Source organism: Trichomycterus rosablanca, chromosome 11 (assembly GCF_030014385.1).
Source record: "Trichomycterus rosablanca isolate fTriRos1 chromosome 11, fTriRos1.hap1, whole genome shotgun sequence".
Classification (NCBI taxonomy): Eukaryota; Metazoa; Chordata; class Actinopteri; order Siluriformes; family Trichomycteridae; genus Trichomycterus; species Trichomycterus rosablanca.
Genome location: NC_085998.1, coordinates 20,592,960 through 20,616,644, shown reverse-complemented (window position 1 = coordinate 20,616,644; position 23,685 = coordinate 20,592,960). Strand labels below are relative to the sequence as shown.

The 23,685-nt window shown below is 38.0% G+C and overlaps 1 protein-coding gene across 1 annotated transcript in view; it reads left to right on the top strand.

Moving 5' to 3' along the window:
• The first annotated feature begins 1,777 nt into the window (after nt 1-1,777).
• The window catches only part of st14a (ST14 transmembrane serine protease matriptase a), a 32,827-nt gene continuing 10,919 nt past the window's right edge, over nt 1,778-23,685 (top strand). Inside the window, exons 1-14 of the mRNA XM_063004531.1 lie at nt 1,778-1,822; nt 10,916-11,075; nt 12,629-12,759; nt 12,851-12,921; nt 14,809-14,972; nt 15,112-15,141; nt 15,243-15,477; nt 16,951-17,099; nt 18,103-18,206; nt 18,313-18,416; nt 18,497-18,630; nt 18,781-18,885; nt 19,184-19,291; nt 23,487-23,603. Of these exons, the coding sequence (XP_062860601.1) occupies nt 1,778-1,822; nt 10,916-11,075; nt 12,629-12,759; nt 12,851-12,921; nt 14,809-14,972; nt 15,112-15,141; nt 15,243-15,477; nt 16,951-17,099; nt 18,103-18,206; nt 18,313-18,416; nt 18,497-18,630; nt 18,781-18,885; nt 19,184-19,291; nt 23,487-23,603 (1,657 nt within the window). The remainder of the gene's footprint in view (nt 1,823-10,915; nt 11,076-12,628; nt 12,760-12,850; nt 12,922-14,808; nt 14,973-15,111; nt 15,142-15,242; nt 15,478-16,950; nt 17,100-18,102; nt 18,207-18,312; nt 18,417-18,496; nt 18,631-18,780; nt 18,886-19,183; nt 19,292-23,486; nt 23,604-23,685) is intronic.

Below are 23,685 nucleotides of genomic sequence, written 5' to 3'. Positions count from 1 at the left end.
TTGAGGAATAATACGTTGACATATCAGTGCATTATTAGTGCCAGTCCCAAGCCTGGATAAATAACAGTTGTGTCAGGAAGGGTGGTTTTTGCATCCCAGATTAAAACTGTGCCAAATCAAAAATGTGGACAAATGATCAACTGTGGCAAACCCTTTTTTTCAAAAAGCTTGACTTTGACTTATCATTTAACAAAACACTATTATATATTTTTGAAAGATGAGTTTTTGTGCTTCTCTTAGATGGCAGTAGTCTTTGCATTGGCACTTTAACCATTAATAGCAATTTGCCCCCTGTTTTTATAATAGTGGAATCTGGCAACATATTGTCTAAGGTAAACAAATCCTTCAGTTTTTTAGAGATTCATTTAGATGTATAGTGTGCACCTTGTAGAGAACTTTACACTTATTTCAAGGTTCTATATGACTGTAGTTTAGATTTAACAAGGTTTGCAAAAATCAACCACAATTATTTAAAAGCTCAGGTGAGTGCATAGTGTGTGCAGTACAGTAATACCCTAGACAGGGTGCCAATCCATTGGAGGGCTTCAGCCATCCTCCCTAGACATAGCCAATAATTTTCCATCTGGCCAAAACATCGCTGAGAACCCAGTGATGGTAGGTGAGCCTCTATCAAACAGTTGAAACAGATGATCACAAAAATGATACAACTTTCATGGATCATTTTTCAGCTGCTAACTTCAAGTTAACTAGGGTGGGCACAGTGGCTCAGTGAGTAGCACTGTCGCCTCACAGCAAGAAGGTACTGGGTTCGATCCCCAGGTCCTTTCTGTGTGGCGTTGGCATGTTCTCCCTGTGGGTTTCCTCTCTGCGTGGGTTTCCTCTGGGAGTTCCGGTTTCCTCCCACAGTCCAAAGACATGCGAGTAGGGTGAATTGGAAACACTAAATTGTCCATGACTGTGTGCGATATAACCTTGTGAACTGATGAACCTTGTGTAATGAGTAACTATAGTATTTGGTATATGGTATATGGTTCGTTATATTATAACTTTATATAACATTATAACATTGTTATATATTCTCCCCGTGGGTTTCCTCTCTGCGTGGGTTTCCTCTGGGAGCTCAGGTTTCCTCCCACAGTCCAAAGACATGCCAGTGAGGTGAACTGGAGATTCAAAGTGTGTAAAACATGACGTAAAAATCCTAATAAATAAATAAAGGTTAGAAAGGCTGTATTCTTAAAACCATCCACTAGAATCTTTAAGTTTAACACATGTCAACCAAGGAGTATATACAGCCCAAACAAGATTATATAAATACAGCTTATTTTTACCCAAGTATTTAGACTAAAAGTTAAAGGGTTAAACTTATTCTTTCGTAAATCACGGGTTTTACACATGGTGCGCATTGCGCAGGCTCGAAACTTACCTGTGCGCGACAGGTAGGTTTCGCTTGAAAGGGACGCGCCCATTGTCACCTGAATCCAGAGAAACTGTTTTCCGCTCAGAAGGACGTTTCCGGGTGTTTGTGAGACGACTCTTTCTTTGCTTGTGTGTGTTGGTTATCTTCGGGCGAGTTAATTCTTGTTTGATACCATATCTTTAGTTTATTTGTTTTTATGTTTGATTTTACTGCTGCGTAAATTACTCATACTTTCGTAAGAAGACTGCTGCTGGTTTCATATAGTCGTTTCACCTGACGTCAACAACAAACGCCGAAACTGGTTTTGCTCAAGCTGGAGTTTATCGACAGGAGTGAACCTGAAGGTTTAACAAAGTAAATCGGAGGAACATAAAAAGTTCTAACTCTCTTGAATCCATGGATCCCATGCATGCAGGAATGCGCTACCATCCGAAATCTTCGGTAGGCCCCAACATTTTATTTAATCTTTATTTTTGTGCTTAACCTGTTCACTTGCATTATGTATGTGTTTGACATTCTGTATGACATTCTATTCCAATACAACATTCGAATTCAGTGAGCTCTTTTCACCGACCTATTCATTCACAAATGTTTGTAAACCACTACATAGGTGCTCGATTTTATACACCTGTAGCAATGGGACTGAATTGTACACCATAATTCAATGATTAAGAGACGTATGTACAGTATCTATGTATGTGCAATGGTATAATCACCATATATAATTATTTCTCAGTCTTTTATTAGGATACAGGGCAGTTAAGGTCTAGATCTAGCAGATAAGGTACTGGACTAGTAAATGAAAGGTCACTGGTTCAAGAACCACCAATGCCAGGTTGTCACTACTGGGCCCTTGAGCAAGGCCCTTAACCCTCATTGCTTAGACAGTATACTGACACAGTACTGTAAGTCGCTTTGGATAAAAGCGTATGCTAAATGCCATAAATGTAAATGGAAGCAACCAGAAAATACAGGACATTAGTATGCAGTATTCAAAAACAACAAACAGCAGAAAAAATGAGAAAAAACAGCTTCTATAGACTAAAGTGTCAAGTATTTACTGTGAGCTCCCCGTACACCTAAGCAATAGCTTGAACCTAGCTCTCTTAAACCTAAATTGAATATAAACCCCAATTAATGTCATTGCTTTGCAATAAGCCACATGACATTATATTCCAATACAACATTTGAATTCAGTGAGCTATTTAGAACGACCCATTCTTTCACAAACGACTACATAGGTAGGTTTTATACACCTGTAGCAATGGGACTGAATTGTACACCAGAATTCAATGATTAAGAGACGTATGTACAGTATTTATGTGTATGTGCAATGGTATAATCACCATATATAATTGTTTCTCAGTCTTTTATTAGGACACAGGGCAGTTGTAGCCTAACAGTTAAGTTACTGGACTAGTAATTGAAAGGTCACTGGTTCAAGCCCCACCAATGCCAGGTTGCCACTGTTGGGCCCTTGAGCAAGGCCCGTAACCCTCATTGCTTAGACAGTATACTGTCACAGTACTGTAAGTCGCTTTGGATAGAAGCGTATGCTAAATGCCATGAATAAATGGAAGCAACCAGAAAATACAGGATATTAGTATGCAGTATTCAAAAACAACAGACAAACAGCAGAAAAAATGAGGAAAAACAGCTTCTATAGACAAAAGTGTCAAGTATTTACTGTGACCCCCTACTGTGACCTTATTACTAGGTATAACTTTTAGTTCATTTGAATTCTGTGTTCGTATGATTTGTGTAAATACTATCTATTTAAAGTATCCTCCAGACCACCCAAGAATGATGGGCCCTGCTGAGTCTGGTTCCTCTCAAGGTTTCTTCCTGTAATTTTAAGGGAGTTTTTCCTTGCCACTGTCGCCCTCGGCTTGCTCAACAGGGGTTTTTGTATCTGTTGGTCCTGTATTTTATAAAGTTGCTTTGAGACAATGTCTATTGTAAAAAGCGCTATATAAATAAAGATGACTTGACTTGACCTCCCAGTACACATTACCGATAGCTTGAACCTAGCTCTCTTAAACCTAAATTGAATGAAACAATTAATGTCATTGCTTTGCAATAAGCCAAGAATACACCAAGGAAACGAGTAAACCAAGTTATATACACAAGATGTAAAATGGGTCATACAAAAATCACCCACCAATACTTAATAAATGAGACAATCCCCCAACATGTGAAAGATGCCAAACACAGCTCACAATAAAGCATATTCTGATCGAATGCCCCAAATTCACCAGAGAGAGACAACAGCTACACATACCTGGAACTGTTAAAGAAACCCTCAACCAAGAAAACACAAGAACAATCCTAAACTTCCAGGCAGAAACAAAAATGACAACAAAAATATAAATAGACAAATAGAAACAAGAAAAAATGACTTAAAACACAGATCATGCCATAAATAACACAATTGTCCTACTATTTCATGTCTAAATGACTGCTGTGCTGACAGCTTTATACTTGAGCATTACATAGTGTATGAGTTTAATTCATTAGAAGCTTGCTACTATGTTTAAGACCAACTTTCAATCACATCATTCCATTTATAATGCCAAAAATCACTGAAGTTATCAGACAAAATCATAATTTTGCATCCGCAAACAAATTGAATAGTCAATATGTGGTATTCAAGCTGTTTTGAAAAATTGTGAAAGGTCAAAGACAAAAAAAACTGGAAGGCAAAAATCTGATGAAGTTTCTTAGTTTCTTTTTTGAGAGAACGGAAGAAGTACAGCAAGGACCTGGCTCAGCATCTGGCAACTTTATCGGGATGCCAGGTTGACCCTTCTACGGTCTAAAGAAGCTTGATCCGGAATGGTCTTTTTGAAAGGGTAGTACTCAAGTTAACACTTTTAAAGAAGGGGAACAGGGTGAAGAGGCTTAGATATGCTAAAGCTCAAAGAAAGAAAGAAAAGTTTCATCTGCATTTTGTCAGTGGTTTTGGCCATATTGTCCGAATAGATGGGCTCATGAGCGCCTGATTTGGGATAGGTTTTATTTTTCAGCATGATAATGATCTCAAGCACACTGCTAATGCAGTGAAATCCTATCTAGAGAGAAAACAGCTGATAAAACACTGACAATCATGGACTGGCCTCAACAGAGTCCAGACCTGAATATTATAGAGACATGGGGTCACCTGGATAGAAAAAAAGAAAGCCTAAATTTAGAACTCGGGGAGGTGCTTAGTGCATATAGAGGTCACGCTAAACACTGACTTATCTGTAGAAGCAATTTTGTTCTTTTCTTATTTTGTGTACACAATTCCTGTATTTTCTTTTTGTATCTGGGTGAAAGACGAATAGGGTGTTCCTAGTACCAAAAAAATAAAATGGTTAAATTGTATAAGTTTTTCATTTAATATTGTGCACAAATGTGTCACCTATGTAAATATGTATTTTTTTTTCTCAGCATTTTGCTTATTTGATAGTTTAAGTGTTGTTGACACACAACAAGGGCACAAAAATGTCATTCAGTGCAACGACTAATTTATGAAAAAATACACACACAAGGAACAATCTTAGCCATTTCAAATTTATAAGTTTAGTATATCTCTTACAAAAGATTTAAAACCTCAGAAGAAACTGTACTTACTCTGTTTTAAATTGTCTGTGCATTGTTTGTACTCTAATGCGTCTTGGGATTTTGTTTATTTGTATACAAGACGTTTTTGCTACACATTCTATTCTATTTGAAACCTAATCAAACTCTGTTTTCTATGAAGCAGGCCTGGATTCTCTTGCATTCACATGAAAAAAATATATAATAATTACTTATAACAGTTATTTTAAGCAAATGTTTTTGTTGCACTGTATGCTGATTTTATGCTGCACTGAATGACATACTCCAAATTATCCTGTTACATCAGAATATTCATGACTTAATTTGTTTTTAAGTTCTTTATTGATTAAAGTAGCAGTAGTAGAATGAAATTATGCCACACCAGTGGCAAGTATGTGTTATGATATTACTACATCATGAGTTTGCATGTTCTCCCCGTGTCTGCATGGTTTACTCCAGGAGCTCCGGTTTCCTCTTACAGTCCAAAAACATGCAAGTGAGGTGAATTGGACACACTAAATTGTCCATGACTGTGTTTGATAAAGCTAATGAACCTTGTGTGAAGATAAAGTACCGTTTCCTGTCATGAATGTAACCGAAAGTGTAAAACATGACGTTAAAATCCTAATAAACAAACAAACAAACTACATCATGAAAAAAGTAAGGCAATCAAAAACGTAAACTTTATTCTGAAATAAAACAAGAAACTTGCATAAAAGTGATGTAACATAAGATCATTTGAAGTCCTCAGTCATAGCATGAAAAAATGGTTGCTGTTAAAGCATTTCAATATATTCATAAAGCATTTTAATATTAAAACATAGCTAATGAAGCCATCATAACAACTTGTAAGGCACCAGAACAGTGTGGAAGTGTGGAATTTGTGTCATAACACGTGAAAAAGTTGCTGCAATAAATCTAAATTCATTCAGCAGTGAAAACCATTTGAAGTCACATTTTATCTTTTGTTGTTAACCTTGAGGTTCTTGCTGTACATGGCTTTAGTTCTGCGATTATGATTTTGACATCAGACTTAAGGTAGTAAATTTCATCAGGTGGATTTGGCCACACAAAGGAATTTCTGTTTCAATTTTGCTTTAAAAAGTCAGTATAACAATGTCATTGTCAATTTGGTGCAACAGCGAAATTCTGTTGCGCTGAATGACTGTTGTTGAACTGAAAGACAGAAATTTTACTTTAGCACATTTGACAGTTATCCCAGTGGTTAGCCAAAGCTAACATTGACCTTAACTCAGACATTTCTACACATATTCACATTTAAATGTTAATAACCTTGTTTGTTTACAAGAGTAACCGTAATATTAGGTTTTCTGTGTTGTACTGAATGACACTCAGTTTTGTTCTTTAATGTACTATGTCAGTAAAAATACATTTTTATCAAATAATGTTAAAATGCATTGACCTTTGTGTGTGCTGAAGGGTCCCCAGGTGTCTTCTTTTGTTGTTATAATTGGTCACATGACTGCAGTAACTTGATCAAATATTAAAACAAGGCTTTTTATTAACGTTGTACTGAATGACAACTGAAGATTGGGAAAATGGGGACTGAAAGTGTCCTGAATATTATTAATATTAAAAAACACATCTGATTGAATATTATTTAATATGTCACACATGACATTTGTACAATTATGCCAAAGCAGTAAATTTTAAGTTTTACTTAATATTAATTAGTTTTTTCTTAATGTTTTATTACTTAAAGAGGTAGGGGGACAGTTGCACTGAATGACATTTTGGGGGTTTCAAGGGTTATTTTTTCAAAAATCATACATTTTCTGTAAAAATTACTTTAAGTTTCAGTAAACATGTACAAATGGAGTAGATTGAAGGTATATCCACTTATATTGATATAATTGTTTATTATTTATCAAGTGGGGACACTAAAAAGTTACGTCTCGTCTTTGACCCATCTACATGATCACTACAGGTTTCAATACATATATATATACAGTGTATCACAAAAGTGAGTACACCCCTCACATTTCTGCAGATATTTAAGTATATCTTTTCATGGGACAACACTGACAAAATGACACTTTGACACAATGAAAAGTAGTCTGTGTGCAGCTTATATAACAGCGTAAATTTATTCTTCCCTCAAAATAACTCAATATACAGCCATTAATGTCTAAACAACCGGCAACAAAAGTGAGTACACCCCTAAGAGACTACACCCCTAAATGTCCAAATTGAGCACTGCTTGTCATTTTCCCTCCAAAATGTCATGTGATTTGTTAGTGTTACTAGGTCTCAGGTGTGCATAGGGAGCAGGTGTGTTCAATTTAGTAGTACAGCTCTCACACTCTCTCATACTGGTCACTGAAAGTTCCAACATGGCACCTCATGGCAAAGAACTCTCTGAGGATCTTAAAAGACGAATTGTTGCGCTATATGAAGATGGCCAAGGCTACAAGAAGATTGCCAACACCCTGAAACTGAGCTGCAGCACAGTGGCCAAGATCATCCAGCGTTTTAAAAGAGCAGGGTCCACTCAGAACAGACCTCGCGTTGGTCGTCCAAAGAAGCTGAGTGCACGTGCTCAGCATCACATCCAACTGCTGTCTTTGAAAGATAGGCGCAGGAGTGCTGTTAGCATTGCTGCAGAGATTGAAAAGGTGGGGGGTCAGCCTGTCAGTGCTCAGACCATACGCCGCACACTACATCAAATTGGTCTGCATGGCTGTCACCCCAGAAGGAAGCCTCTTCTGAAGTCTCTACACAAGAAAGCCCGCAAACAGTTTGCTGAAGACATGTCAACAAAGGACATGGATTACTGGAACCATGTCCTATGGTCTGATGAGACCAAGTTTAATTTGTTTGGTTCAGATGGTCTCAAGCATGTGTGGCGGCAATCAGGTGAGGAGTACAAAGATAAGTGTGTCATGCCTACAGTCAAGCATGGTGGTGGGAATGCCATGGTCTGGGGCTGCATGAGTGCAGCAGGTGTTGGGGAGTTACATTTCATTGAGGGACACATGAACTCCAATATGTACTGTGAAATACTGAAGCAGAGCATGATCCCCTCCCTCCGGAAACTGGGTCGCAGGGCAGTGTTCCAGCATGATAATGACCCCAAACACACCTCTAAGACGACCACTGCTTTATTGAAGAGGCTGAGGGTAAAGGTGATGGACTGGCCAAGCATGTCTCCAGACCTAAACCCAATAGAACATCTTTGGGGCATCCTCAAGCGGAAGGTGGAGGAGCGCAAAGTCTCGAATATCCGCCAGCTCCGTGATGTCATCATGGAGGAGTGGAAAAGCATTCCAGTGGCAACCTGTGAAGCTCTGGTAAACTCCATGCCAAGGAGAGTTAAGGCAGTTCTGGAAAATAATGGTGGCCACACAAAATATTGACACTTCAGGAACTTTCACTAAGGGGTGTACTCACTTTTGTTGCCGGTGGTTTAGACATTAATGGCTGTATATTGAGTTATTTTGAGGGAAGAATAAATTTACACTGTTATATAAGCTGCACACAGACTACTTTTCATTGTGTCAAAGTGTCATTTTGTCAGTGTTGTCCCATGAAAAGATATACTTAAATATCTGCAGAAATGTGAGGGGTGTACTCACTTTTGTGATACACTGTATATATATATATAGTGTTCAGAGGTCGCATCAGGACAACAAGGAAAAACAATTGCTTAAACAATCTACATTGTTGCCATTGGTGCAAATGTGTCAGTGGCAACAATAAGATTACTTAAAATTAAGGACTTTATGGCTGAAATCCACTGTGCACATCATCCTTGATTGAGAAGCAGAGAAAGAATTACTCAACAAAATGACACTAGAAGGGACTTTGATAAACATGTGGAGTTCTATAGAGAGATGAATCAAAACTGGAACTGTTTGACCATATGAATCAGCTATATTTCTGGCTTGGTCATTGATAGTGGGGATATGTGTTTTTTTGTGGTAATCAACAATTTATTTGGTTCTGTAAATCATTTAATGTTTAGTTGCATATATACCAAAAATAAGTGTGTAATTGAAAGAGTACATAATTTTTTGAGCAATGTTCTAATTGTCATACATAAAATAATAGCATTTGAATACTTTCTTGTTTGCAAATTTATTTGTTTTCTTATAAATGTATTACATTTATGTTCTCCCCGTATAAGTGTGGGGAGTCTTCCTGTTTTGAGAAAATGAGTTTGGCTCTTGTAACAAAATCATAACTTTTTTTTAATATTGGGGCGTTACACCACCATTGTTTAGCTTTCTTTTGTCCTGGATTACCAAGCTCAAACCCATACACTTCGCATCATAGCATCATGGTCATATGTAACAGTAGGAAGGATTTCTGCTGTAGCAACAATGTATTGCCCAGTATAAAAGACAAATACTATCAATCTGTGAGTTTTCTAATGGCTAGAAGAGTAAAATACCTAATCTTTGGTACCTAAATTATTTAGGCACATACTGAATTTAGATTGAATTCTGCCATAACTGTATAAATGTCAATTAGAATATTTCAGTTGGTAGTCCAAAGCCTTACCCACTAGGTGACCACTGTAGCAGCACATGATAACATCACTTAAAAAGAACCTCTCTGGCAATGTAAAGCAGGCTAGAATGTCTTCAAAAAGCAGCACATGATGCCACATTATAAAGAGATTCAAATACAGATGCCGAACAGAGTCATTGGAATCTACCAGTCTGAAAAAAGAATACAAAGCCATTGTTAAGGCCCCAGGACTCCAGCAAACCACAGTGAGAGTCATTATCCACAAATGGAGAAAACTTTTAAACATTTTCCCAGGAGTGGCTGACCTACCAAATTTCACCAAGAGTGCATCATTAATTAGGTTATAAAAAAAAAAACCCAGAAATATCTGAAGAACTGCAGGCCTGACTTGACCCAGTTAAGGTCAATACACATGATTTCACTGGAAAGACGCTGGAAAAAAATTGCATTCAGGAGAGAGTTGCAAGGCGCAAACCAAAAAGAACACGAAGGCTTTTCTCACGATTGCCAAAGAGACATATAGATGATCCTTTGGATTTTTGGGATAATTCTCTATGCACTGTTGAGTCAAATGTGGAATTTGTGGATGACATGGGTATTGTTATATCTGGCCTAAAGCTACCACTGCATTCCACCATAAGAACATCTTACCAACAGTCAAATGTGGTGGTATTGTGATGGTCTGGGGCTGCTTTGTTTCCACAGGACCTGAATGACTTGTCAGTTATTGAAACCATGAATTCTGTTCTCTATCAGGAAATCCTAAAGCAGAATCTCTGTATGTTAGTTTGTGACCCAAGACTCAGCACAATTGGCTTATGCAACAGGACAAAGCAAGTCCAGTGGTTCAAATAAAACAAACTTAAGCTTTTGAAGTGGCCGAGTGAAAGTCCTGACTTAAAGCCCCTTGAGATGCTGTGATTACAACAAATCTCCTAGTTTTAAGTTTGAAAAGTCATATGCGTCTGTGGTGAGGTAGACATTATCAACAGCCTTCCAGAAAGAGGTCACATGGTTAAAGATAAACCACAGCAGGAAACAAATCTTAGAAGCAAAGTGGTCCTGCATGCCTAATTAGGCACCATTAGAAGCAAACCAATCTAAAGTTACCAATCTAAACCTGTTTGTTTGTTTGTTTGTTTATTTATTAGGATTTTAACGTCATGTTTTACACTTTGGTTACATTCATGACAGGAACGGTAGTTACTCATTACACAAGTTTCTTCAGTTCACAAGTTTATATCAAACACAGTCTTGGACAATTTAGTATTTTCAATTCACCTCACTTGCATGAACAATATGATAAACCACCCATTTCATCTTTTGTATTTGTTTTACCCATTGGTGTGAAAATTTGCAGTTGGACAGAAATAAAATATAATTGTAGTAGAAACATTGACAAAAGTTATTTAATATCTGACTTTTTTAATACCTCTTTTTTGTTTCCTGCTCATATAGGATAAGGACATGGACCAAACAGTTACATTCCTGCAAGCAACAGACTCCAAAAAGTTGGAGAAAAAAAAGCGTCCAGGGAAGATTGGTGCTATCATTGGCCTTGTGGTCCTCCTAGGCGTCATAGCTTTGATGACAGGACTGCTGGTCTGGCATTTTCATTGTAAGAATTGTTCTTGACTTTTATTCATCAAAACAGTTTTCATTGTTTTTACAATCAACACAATTAACCATCATGTATACTATAATTAATAATAAAAGATGTTGCACGATATGAAATCAAATTTTAGGCTCACAAAAAATAATTATAAAATCTTACAAGATTTCTTTAATTTTAGCCTTTTAACAATTTTTTGACATACAAAACATTAGCCAAGGAGTTTTTTTTCTTTGGGCTATTACCTGTTTTAACCGTTTATTCCTCCTTGCCTGGCAGACAAGGTAATAAGCAGGATGCTGGGTTTTTTTTATATGTGCACTTTATTAGGTATACTTATCTGTTTAGTACATTTGTTGCTTTGTACATGTTTATTAAAGCAGTGTTTTTGAACATTTTAAACACCCCAGTGTTTATAGTGGGAGAAGAATAGTGCTACAACCCAAAATAAAACACCAACAGCATCCTGTGATCTGAAACCGTAACATAAAAATGTCCACATTGGAAAAAAGCTACAGTCTTTAACTATACACCAGCAACATGTGATTCCTAATAAAAAGGCCACCAATAAACAGTATTCACAAATCCCACCAACATTACCACACCTAATACACTCATACCAGAAAAAAAAAAAACACACACTACTATATTAGTGTCAATCAAGTGCTGAAAATGGTCTACTAACTAAGCATTATCTGGTCAGTGGTGGTCCAATGGGAAGTGGTCCCTTTCAGTTGATAAAGTTTATGGATCTGCAATGTGCTACAGTCAGTAACCTCATACTTATGGTTGAAGTAGCTTATAGTTATTGTGGATATGACTTTGAATAGATATAATTGGCATTTATGTTGCACTCCAAATAGTGGCCATGTGTATAAAATTTGCTTAAATTTACTTGAAATGCCTAGAACACATCTGTAGTCCATCTGTTGCAATTTGAATTAAATGGATATGATCTGAAAAGGTACACACTTTGGCCACAGTTTACACTGCATTGTCAGAACGGATACCAAGCCATGAAGTCTAAGGAACTGTCTGGATCTCTGCTCTGATCTCTTACAAGGCAAGATATATCTCTCATCCTGAGCTGTTCAGCAACTGTTAGTGTCTGTAGAACACCCCCCCATCACCACTGATTTTACACATTTTAACCCTCATTACTGAAGTAAAGATTACAGTGATAACATTGTGGACACAAATTAGGAGAAAGATACAAAGAGATTGTATGGCATGACAACGCCCCCTTGCCAAAAAAAAAGACCTAATCCAATAGAAAATCTGTGAATGGCATGGCTGGTCACCATTAAAATGTGACTGAATACAGAGCAAGGAACAATGGGAAGATATTCCCCAATCAAGGTGTTCAAAGCTGTGAGACAACCAAACAGACTGATGGCTGGAAATAAAGCAAAAGGTGGCTCTTTAAAGAGCTAAAACTGAAGACTGATCACTTTTTTTGCAACCCTGTTATTCTAGTTTTTCATTTTTTATTAATTTTTAGAATGGTTTCCTCATTAAATTCAATTTTAATTTGTATACTCTCCTGTCCTGACTTGCAGACCGAAATAATTCAAATGTAAAGAAGATGTACAGTGGAACTATGCACATCACAAACCAAGCTTTTCAGGATGATTATATGAACCCTGATAGTGCAGCGTTTCAGGCACTGGCCAGTCAGGTAGTAGGTCAGGTAAGGCATATTTTCAGATCTATTAGCTTTTTTTTTTTTTTGAGTTTGCCTATCTATTGCAATAAGAAAAAATGACTGTCTTCTTATTTAGTTGTCGGAAATCTACGCAAGAACTCCACAGATGTCCAAGTATTACTTGAATTCTACTGTACATGCCTTCAGGTATGTTTATTAGCCTGTCCGCATAACTATTTAATAAAATAAACTAGTTACAAACACATAAAAAAAAAAAAGACAACGTGCAGAAGTTTTTTTTTCTCATATACAACCCATAGTTATTTTTTACATCAGTATACAAATCCCATTTCCAGAAAAGTTTGGACAGAAGAATCTGTGATATGTTAATTCTCTTAAATTTTTGTTTACCTGAAAAAAGTAGAAAAATAAGATGTCCAATGTTTTTACTGTGTAAACATTTGATGCCTGGATAACATTCCACAAAAGTTGTGACAGGCAAAACAAGCATGAAAACTTAATCGGATATTGAAGGTTCTGTGTTTTGAAACATTCCAGGATAAGCAGGTGAATTTGTAACAGGTGAGGAACTCATGATTCGGTGTAAATGGAGGATCCACCAAAGGCTCAGTCTGTACAAGCAATGATGGGTCGTTGCTCATGACTGTGTACCATCTGTGTAAATAATTTAGGGCTTTCAATTTGGAGAAATCTTAGTCCGTGTAGGGTAAAAATGTAAACCACTACGAATTGTGAGTGACCTTTGAGCTCTCAGGCGACATTGCATAACAAACCGTCATGCTATCGTATGGGAGGCATGGAAGAGTTGCATATGTGTTATTGTGCTATCGATGTGAAGGTGTATATTTCCAATTTAAAGAGACAAGCTGCTATCAAGGCAACGTCTTTTACCGGGAAGTCTGTGTTTATTTTAGCATGACCGTGCCATGCCTTGTTCTGTACGTGCTACAATAGCGTGGCGTCATAGACACAGTGTGTGTGCTAGACTGGCCTGCCTGTAGCCCTATTGTGTCCTATTGAAAATGTTTGGCTACCACTAACTCTTGAGCAGGAGAAATCTCGTATCAAGCAAGAGTGGGAAAAATTTCACTTGCAAAACAAAAACTTGGAACACAGTGCTAAACATGGCTCTGACCCAACTTTTTTTGAGTGTATTGCAGGCATCAAATTCTACATGTTTATATTTAAAAAATACAGAGATCAGTAAAAACATTGGAAATATTTTCTTCTTACTTTTCTCAATTAAAGGTTCTAGAGAATTTACAAATCAAAAATCCTATTATTTATTTATTTTGTTGCAATTTTCCCTCCAATTTTCTCCCTTTATTTAGTCGTATCCAATTACTCAGATTGCATTACGCTTTCCCTCTATCAATATTACTCTCCACTGCTGACTGAGGAGCTTCGCAACTGACACACGCCCCCTCCGACATGTGTGCAATACCGACTGCATCTTTTCACCTGCACGAGGCGAGTTCATATGTGGATCAGCTTTGTGTACAGACAGCCACACCCTGATCAACGCATTATTCCTCAGCTTTGCGTAGGCACCATCAATCAGCCAGCAAAGGTTGTAGCTGCATCAGTTGTAAGGAGCCCTGGTCCGGCTTTCCCACCCTGTGTGAACAACAACCAATCGTTGTTCATGTAGCTGCCCAGTCCAGCCAGATGGCAGAGCTAAGATTTGAAACAATGTGTTTGAAATCCCACCTCTGGTGTGCTTGCATGTTTTACCACTGTGCCACCAGAGCGACACAGATTCACAGATACCCTTAATATTGTTATATAGCACTAAGTTTAGGTAACACTTTATTAGATGATATTTTAAAGGAAAATGGGGCATGTTCACATCAACAGCACTTGTTATTTAGTACACTTCAAGGACTTCATATTCAGTATTTAAATGATTTCGCCCAACCCTGTACATACGTTTTTTAGGTAGTTGTGTTTTTGTTTACAGTAACTACATTTACTTGAATAACATTTTTAAAAGATAGATGTGATGATAGACTTACAAATGTATTCTTTTCTTATTTTAAATGTTTATTAATCAACCTTTTTCTTTTTGTCAAGTGAGGGCAGTGTAATAGCATATTACTTGTCAGAGTTCAACGTTCCACCGGCACAGGTGGCAGCTGTGGATGATATAATGAGCACCATGAATGAAACCATGAACAAACAGCGCCGCTTAACCGGACCACAAGGAAATTTGATCTTTGACAGCATAGTTTCTTCAGGTACAACCTAGTGATGATTTAAATAGCCTATTGTTTTTTTTTTTTTACATTGTGCAGTATTTTATTTATTTATTACTTTATTAAGTATCACAGTTTTATCATCTTACTATTCACTTATTGCTACTATTTCTATTTACAGCTGTTGATTCACGGATGATCACAAAAGCCGGTAAGCTGCACAATTTAATTTTCATTTGTGCTAAATGTTGAATGGATTGACTAATGCTAACTGAAATTTACATTGAAACTAAACTCTTTTGCCTTCTGCAGATAAAAAAAGGTACAGCATACAAATTAGGTCTAATGAAGTCTTGGATATCAGGTCACCTGGATTTCCCGACTACCCATACCCGGCCAACACATTTGTGCAGTGGCAGTTTCGAGCAAATCCTGACAATGTTGTAAAGCTGGAATTCACAAGATTTGATCTGGAGGCAAACTGCAGCAATGATTTTGTTAAAGTTTATGACTCACTGATGCCAGTTGAAAGTCTTATCATGGCTGAGTAAGTGTTTGGTATCATAACTGAACTTTCTTTAAGAATATGTGTGAATATACACTGATCAGCCATAACATTAAAACCAGCTCCTTGTTTGTACACACACTGTCCATTTTATCAGCTCCACTTACCATATAGGAGCACTTTGTAGTTCTACAATTACTGACTGTAGTCCATCTGTACATATCTTTTTAACCTGCTTTCACCCTGTTCTTTAATGGCCAGGACCACCACAGAGCAGGTATTATTTAGGTGGTGGATCATTCTCAGCACTGCAATGACACTGACATGGTGGTGGTGTTAAAGTGTGTTGTGCTTATATGAGTGAATCAGACACAGCAGTGTTGCTGAAGTTTTTAAAAACCATGTCCACTCACTGTCCACTCTATTAGACACTCCTGCCTAGTTGGTCCACCTTGTAGATGTAATGTCAGAGACGTTCACTCATCTATTGCTGCTGTTTGAGTTGGTCATCTTCTAGACCTTCTTCATTGGTCACAGGATGCTGCCAACGGGGCACTGTTGGCTGGATATTTTTGGTTGGTGGACTATTTTCAGTTCAGCAGGGACAGTGAGGTGTTTAAAAACTCCATCATTGCTGTGTCTTATCCACTCATACCAGCACAACACACACTAACACACCACCACCATGTCAGTGTCACTGAAGTGCTGAGAATAATCCACCACTCAAATAATACCTGCTCTGTGGGGGTCCTGACCATTGAAGAACAGCATGAAAGAGGGCTTACAAAGCATGCAGAGAAACAGATGGACTACAGTCAGAAATTGTAGAACTTCAACATGCTCCTATATGGTAAATGGAGCTGATAAAATGGACAGTGTGTGTAGAAACAAGACTGTGGTTTTAATGTTATGGTTGATCGGTGTATATGTTAATTGTTATATTACAAATGCTTAGTATTATGATTGGTTCTTGAATTATTTTTGTTTAAACTACATCTGAAGTTGGAAAAAAATGAAGGTGTAAATAACCTAGGGCAGTGGTATCTCAGTGGTCAAGATACTGGACAATTTATCGCAAAGGTTGCTGGTTCAACCCTCACCACCATCAAGTTACCACTGTTAGGCCTTTAAACAAGACCCTTAACCTTCAATTGCATGCATTGTATAGGGTCACAGTAGGGTGCTTTGAAATGTCTGTTTAAAATGCTGTACACAGGGTGGTGAAAATACCAGATAAAAGAGCTTATGTGTGGTTTGAGAAACACTTTCCATGCCCTCCTCAATTACCAGATTTAAACATAAATGAACCCTTATGACTGCAGATTAAAATAGACAATCATCTCCTTTATTTCTCAACAACTAAAGGTTTTTCTTCTCAAAGAGGGCTCCAGTATCCCAACACACAAGAAGACATGCTTAAAAAGCCTCTTTAACAGTTTTTATCCCTTTTAAAAATGCTTTCTGTAAATACGTAAAAAAAATTGTGTTATTAAAATGTTTTTTTTTTCTTTACAGGAAATGTGGAAAATACTTTTTACCTGACAATCCTCTTAGCTTTATCTCATCAAGAAATGTCATGTTGTTAACGCTGATAACCAATGAAGTGGACAGCTATACTGGCTTCCAGGCTAAAGTGTCACAGATGCCTAAAAGTAAGGCAAGAGGTATGGACAAGGATGTATGTACGTATGACGTATGACTGGAGGATGGGTTGTTACCCTAATGATGTAATATAACTTAATAATCTATTAGCCCTTTTAAAAATGTGTACTTTAAACTTCGTGTATATAAGTTCTTTGACATCATCTATGTCAGTTTTAAATTTAATTTACTGTTCTTGAGTAGTAACTATTACATCAGTGAGCTTCTTCTTGGAAGCTTTAACCTAAGAAGAACATGCTTGTACACCCCAAATCTTTAGTAACTGGATATACTGTGTCTAACGTCACCTTTGTGGTTTTTTCAGCAGGAAATATGAAATTTTGTGTTGTGGAAAGGTTGGATACTAATGAACAAAATCGTTCAGTAGCATTTCTTTTTTATTTATTTATGTATTTTTTTAAATGCATTTTCTCCTCCCGATTTAGCGCACTTAATTTTGTCTTCCGCTGCTGAGAGATACCAGATTGCATCCAAGTAAAGCACGTTGCTGTACACGCCTCTTCTGACACGTGCACAGCCCTCCTCTTCTCGCCCCTGCATTCTGCACAGGCGTCTCTTTCGCCAATCAGGGTCCTTACACAGCATATGAAGACCCATAGACCCACACATAGTCCGGTCCCCACCCTGCAGATACGGTGGCCAATTGGTATCTGCTGCAGGCACTGCCAATAATGCCCGCCAGATGGCGCCCAGCCGACCGGTTGCAATGCAGAGTTTCGAACCGACAAGTTCAGAAACTTGGTGCTGGTGTGCTAGCGGAATATCCCACTGTGCCACCTGGGCCCTGTTCAGTAGCGTTTCTAAGTACCCCAGTGTTTTTCCTAATTATCCATGAACTCATTTTTATAAAATCATATTAATTTATTAAACATTAAGGTTCCAAAGAGGTGAATTTGTGCAACAACATGTCTTGATATTTTTTTTTTATGTGAAGGATATCATATCACGTTTGGTAAATCTGATGCAACTCCATAACCCTATGTCTTATGATTTCTCTGCTCATAGATTTATCATGTGGTGGAACTCTGACAGGACTTACTGGAACCTTTACATCACCACACTTTCCATCATATTACCCTGCAAATATTAGGTGTGAATGGACAATTCAGGTAGGGCAGTATGTCATACTGAGACTAAAATATAACAACTACCTATATATCTTTATGTTTATGATAATAAATAATAATTGCTGAATTAAACTTTGTTCTTTTGAAGGTGCCATCTAATATGCATGTGAAAGTTTTATTCTCTAAATTCATGATGTCTGTGGGTGACCCAAAGACGTGTCCAAAAGACTATGTCCAGGTCAATAATGAAAAGTGAGTGATGACAGTTTAGATTAATTTGTAGTTACATGAATTACATGTACAATGACATTTTTGTGCATCTTTCTCAAAAGGCTGTGTGGTACCTTACCATCGAGCACAATACGGGCCGGTACCTCAAACCAAATGACTGTAGTCTTCCACTCTGATGCCTCATATGTGGATCGAGGCTTTAATGCTACCTTCATGGCCTTCGAGCCCAGTAACCGTAAGTGGCGAGTCCTAGACTACATAACGACCTCATACTACATTTTGTACAATGTAGATGTCAAAAAGTAGCATTTTTAGAGAGTTTATATAAGTAGAATGCAATCTGAAAATTTACATTACTTTTTAACCCCATTTGCTTTGTCTTTAGCATGCCCAGAAAAGTTCCTATGTAACAATAAACGCTGTATCAATCCTGCTTTGAAATGTGATGGCTGGAATGACTGTGGAGACAGCAGTGATGAGAGGGATTGTCGTAAGTACTGGTACATACACACAGTAACAAACTTTCAAACAACAGAATATCCTTTTTTTATAATTCAGTTAGTTTTGAACATGATGGCATGTTTTCTGTTTCCAGTTTTAGTTTTTATTTTACTACATTTTATTTCAGCTTGCTTTTTTATACTTTAATAACCTTGTTAATAGGAATGGTAGTGATTAGGAGAATGAACACAAACCAACATTCAGTCAAAAAAATTTATTGATATGTAGTCATAAATCTAAATAAGTAGATTGTTAGTTAAGTATTTCTGTATTTGTTTTTACTTTAGAGTGTGATTCTACCATGATTAAGTGTGGAAATGGTCTATGTAAGCCAATGTTCTGGATGTGTGATTCCGTTGATGATTGTGGAGACAAAACTGATGAAATGAACTGTGGTAAGAATATATGTCTCTTTGTGTGTCTTGTCAATCAATCTGTTCGTGGGTGTGTATATCTGATTGTGTTTGTATATGATTTATATACATTATATATATATATATATATATGTATATATACACACACACATTCTTAATCCATCTAATGACTGCTTGAGTATATCATCTTTGTATCCCTGGTACACACCCGCTTGATGTTCATGGCTCTATGTATCCCCTTGTTGGGTTCCAAGGTGGGTGGGGAGTAGAGATCGTGAATCTCTAATCAACAAATATGGATTCTAAACAAAACCCCCAAAGAAAAGTGATGAATCATGACCTGGACCTGACCTCTTTGCCATTTATCAATGTCATAAGTGAAGACAAAGGTTTATCATCCTAGAGGCTTTTTCCAAACGTCCCTACATGGGGGGATGTAAAAAATACATAATCCACCAACTGGGCCCGATCACAATAAAACTAAGTCATCGCTGCAGATCTAACCTACAATGACCCATTTCCCTGTGTTCAATCTACATACTCTAAGTACAATGTGAACTGCCATGAATTGGATTCTTTAATTCTTTAACTCCATTCACCCATCATTCTTATACAGTGGGGCCAAAAAGTATTTAGTCAGCCACTGATTGTGCAAGTTCTCCTACTTAGAAAGATGAGAGGTCTGTAATTTTCATCATAGGTACACTTCAACTATGAGAGACAAAATGAGGAAAAAAAATCCAGGAAATCACATTGTAGGATTTTTAAAGAATTTATTTGTAAATTATGGTGGAAAATAAGTATTTGGTCAATAACAAACAAGGAAGATTTCTGGCTCTCACAGACCTGTAACTTCTTCTTTAAGAAGCTCTTCTGTCCTCCACTCGTTACCTGTATTAATGGCACCTGTTTGACCTTGTTATCTGTATAAAAGACACCTGTCCACAGCCTCAAACAGTCAGACTCCAAACTCAACCATGGCCAAGACCAAAGAGCTGTCGAAGGACACCAGGAAGAAAATTGTAGACCTGCACCAGGCTGGGAAGAGTGAATCTACAATAGGCAAGCAGGTTGGTGTGAACAAATCAACTGTGGGAGCAATTGTAAGAAAATTGAAGACATACAAGACCATTGATAATCTCCCTCGATCTGGGGCTCCACGCAAGATCTCATCCCGTGGGGTCAAAATGATCATGAGAACGGTGAGCAAAAATCCCAGAACTACACGGAGGGACCTGATGAATGACCTGCAGAGAGCTGGGATCAAAGTAACAAAGGCTACCATCAGTAACGCACTACGCCGAGAGGGACTCAAATCCTGCAGTGCCAGGCGTGTCCCCCTGCTTAAGCCAGCACATGTCCAGGCCCGTCTGAAGTTTGCCAGAGAGCATATGGATGATCCAGAAGAGTATTGGGAGAATATTATGTGGTCAGATGAAACCAAAATGGAACTTTTTGGTAAAAACTCAACTCGTCGTGTTTGGAGGAAGAAGAATGCTGAGTTGCATCCCAAGAACACCATACCTACTATGAAGCATGGGGGTGGAAACATCATGCTTTTGGGCTGTTTTTCTGCAAAGGGGACAGGACGACTGATCCGTGTTAAGGGAAGAATGAACGGGGCCATGTATCGTGAGATTTTAAGCCAAAACCTCCTTCCATCAGTGAGAGCATTGAAGATGGAACGTGGCTGGGTCTTCCAGCATGACAATGATCCCAAACACACCGCTCGGGCGATGAAGGAGTGGCCTAGCCAGTCTCCAGACCTCAACCCCATAGAAAATTTGTGGAGGGAGTTGAAAGTCCGTGTTGCCCAGCAACAGCCCCAAAACATCACTGCTCTAGAGGAGATCTGCATGGAGGAATGGGCCAAAATACCAGCTACAGTGTGTGCAAACCTGGTGAAGACTTACAGGAAACGTTTGACCTCTGTCATTGCCAACAAAGGTTATGTTACAAAGTATTGAGTTGAACTTTTGTTATTGACCAAATACTTATTTTCCACCATAATTTACAAATAAATTCTTTAAAAATCCTACGATATGATTTCCTGGATTTTTTTTTCTCATTTTGTCTCTCATAGTTGAAGTGTACCTATGATGAAAATTACAGACCTCTCTCATCTTTCTAAGTAGGAGAACTTGCACAATCAGTGGCTGACTAAATACTTTTTGACCCCACTGTAGGAGACTTTAACAACCACAATCTCCTGTGGGAAAGCAATCGTACAAAAACCAAAGGCAGAATAATAAAGGATAAAACTAGCAAAAAAAAACCCTGTAGATTCTAAATGAAAACAAAAATACATTCTTACATCCAGCATATAGGATCTATTCAGCAATTGCCCTAACTATGTTGCCCTAACTTCTCATGGTAAGCTCTAGGTGGCAATTAAAGAAAGCTGACTGACCCAGAGGAACTAAAAAAGCATCCCTGACAAGACCCAATCAAATGGCTCATAGACCACATCATAGAAGCCGTAAAAGATAGCGTCCCAGCAAAACCAAGAGGAGAAAAACCAAACAGAATTCCTATCAGACAGCTCAGAACCCTACAACAAACCATTTTTACTAATTATTTATTTGGAGACTCAATAACATCACCACAGCTCATTGCACAAAGACAGAAGTACCCTAGAAGCCTACGTCTGAGACCCATTCACTCCTTGATCTGAAGAGGGCTTACAACATGTCCATATGGAATACTTAGCAACCTTCCATTACATGGGCTTCCAGGAAAGGCTGCCCATCTTCATCCAAAGCATCCAGTCAAACTGCCACTTTAAAATGGCCTCTGCAATATCCAAAAATAAAAACAAATGGAATGCACCCAAGTGATTGGATTTCCCCAGGGCAGTATTCTGACTGTCACCCTTTTTATCACAAAACTGAATAGCATCCCAAATGTAATAGACCCCAACCTAATGTGAAGCCTCTGCATAGATGACTGTAGGATCTGTGCAAGCGGCTTAGGCATGAACTACATAACATTTCGACTCCAGCACAACCTCAACAACATCCACAAATGGTTAATAAATAACGACTTTAACTTCTCAAAAACTGTGTGCATGCACTTCTGCCAACAAGGAATTCTTCACCTAGACCCAGAACTATTCTTAGACAGCAACCCCATTCAAGTAATGGGGAAAAAACAAAATCTCACCCTGGACAATTAACTATTCTGTATATCACACATAAAAGCCATAAAATTGAATGCATAATCAAACTTTTAGCAAGCACCAAATATGGATCTTTTTTTTTTTAATGTACAAAACCCTGATCGGATCCCGGCTTGACTACACCAGTTTAATCTATCGAGCTACCTGGAAATCTTATATCCAAACACTAGATCCCATATATCATCTTGGTCTCCATTTAGTCCTAAGTGCTGTTAGAACCTCCCAGTACACAGCCTCTACATCGAAGCTGGAAATCAGATGCCAGGAACTGGCAATCAAACATGGACACCTTTACACACTTAAACTCAACAGGATCCGCCCTTTAGGCCTTTGGATAGACACCCACATTAAAGAAATTAACTTCAACCATAATCAACTATCCTAAATCCATCAGTGCAGTCCTCCCTCCCTAGATGGCGGCACGGTGGCTAAGTGGGTAGCACTTTTGCCTCACAGCAAGAAGGTCCTGGGTTCGATCCCCAGGTGGGGCGGTCTGGGTCCTTTCTGTGTGGAGTTTGCATGTTCTCCCCGTGCCTGCGTGGGTTTACTCCAGGTGCTCCGGTTTCCTCCCACAGTTCAAAAACATGCAAGTGAGGTGAATTAGAGACACTAAATTGTCCAAGACTGTGTTCGATATAACCTTGTGAACTGAAGAACCTTGTGTGAAGATAAACTACCGTTTCCTGTCATGAATGTAACCAAAAGTGTAAAACATGACGTTAAAATTCTAATAAACAAACAAACCCTCCATAGAACCCCCAAGACCCCAAAACCCCCAAGACCTAGACACATCATTCTCAACCAAGATTTTTCCTCTTAAAGGTTGTTATGGTGGTGTGTATATAATTGAATGTAAATAGGATTCTCTTAGGATTTAAGATTACAGCATAAATTACTATGCTAATCATATAATTTGTAATGAAAAACATTGCATTGAATAAAAATGCAAAGGTCTGGTCTCAGACCTTTGACCCCCACTGTTTATAAAACTTGTGTTGTGTCATTCTCATTCTTTTCTCTGCTTTAATTTTTTCTTAGGCCGCTGTAAGGCAGGTGAATTTGAATGTAAAAATGGAGTCTGTATCTCAGAGAAACTAAGGTGCGATGGACAAAGTCAATGTAGTGATAAGTCTGATGAAGAGAACTGTGGAAAATGTAAGTGAAGTGACTTCATCTAATGACTAAGAATACTTTATGTAGCGTAACTTGTCTCGAGACAGTAAGACTTAAACAAAAA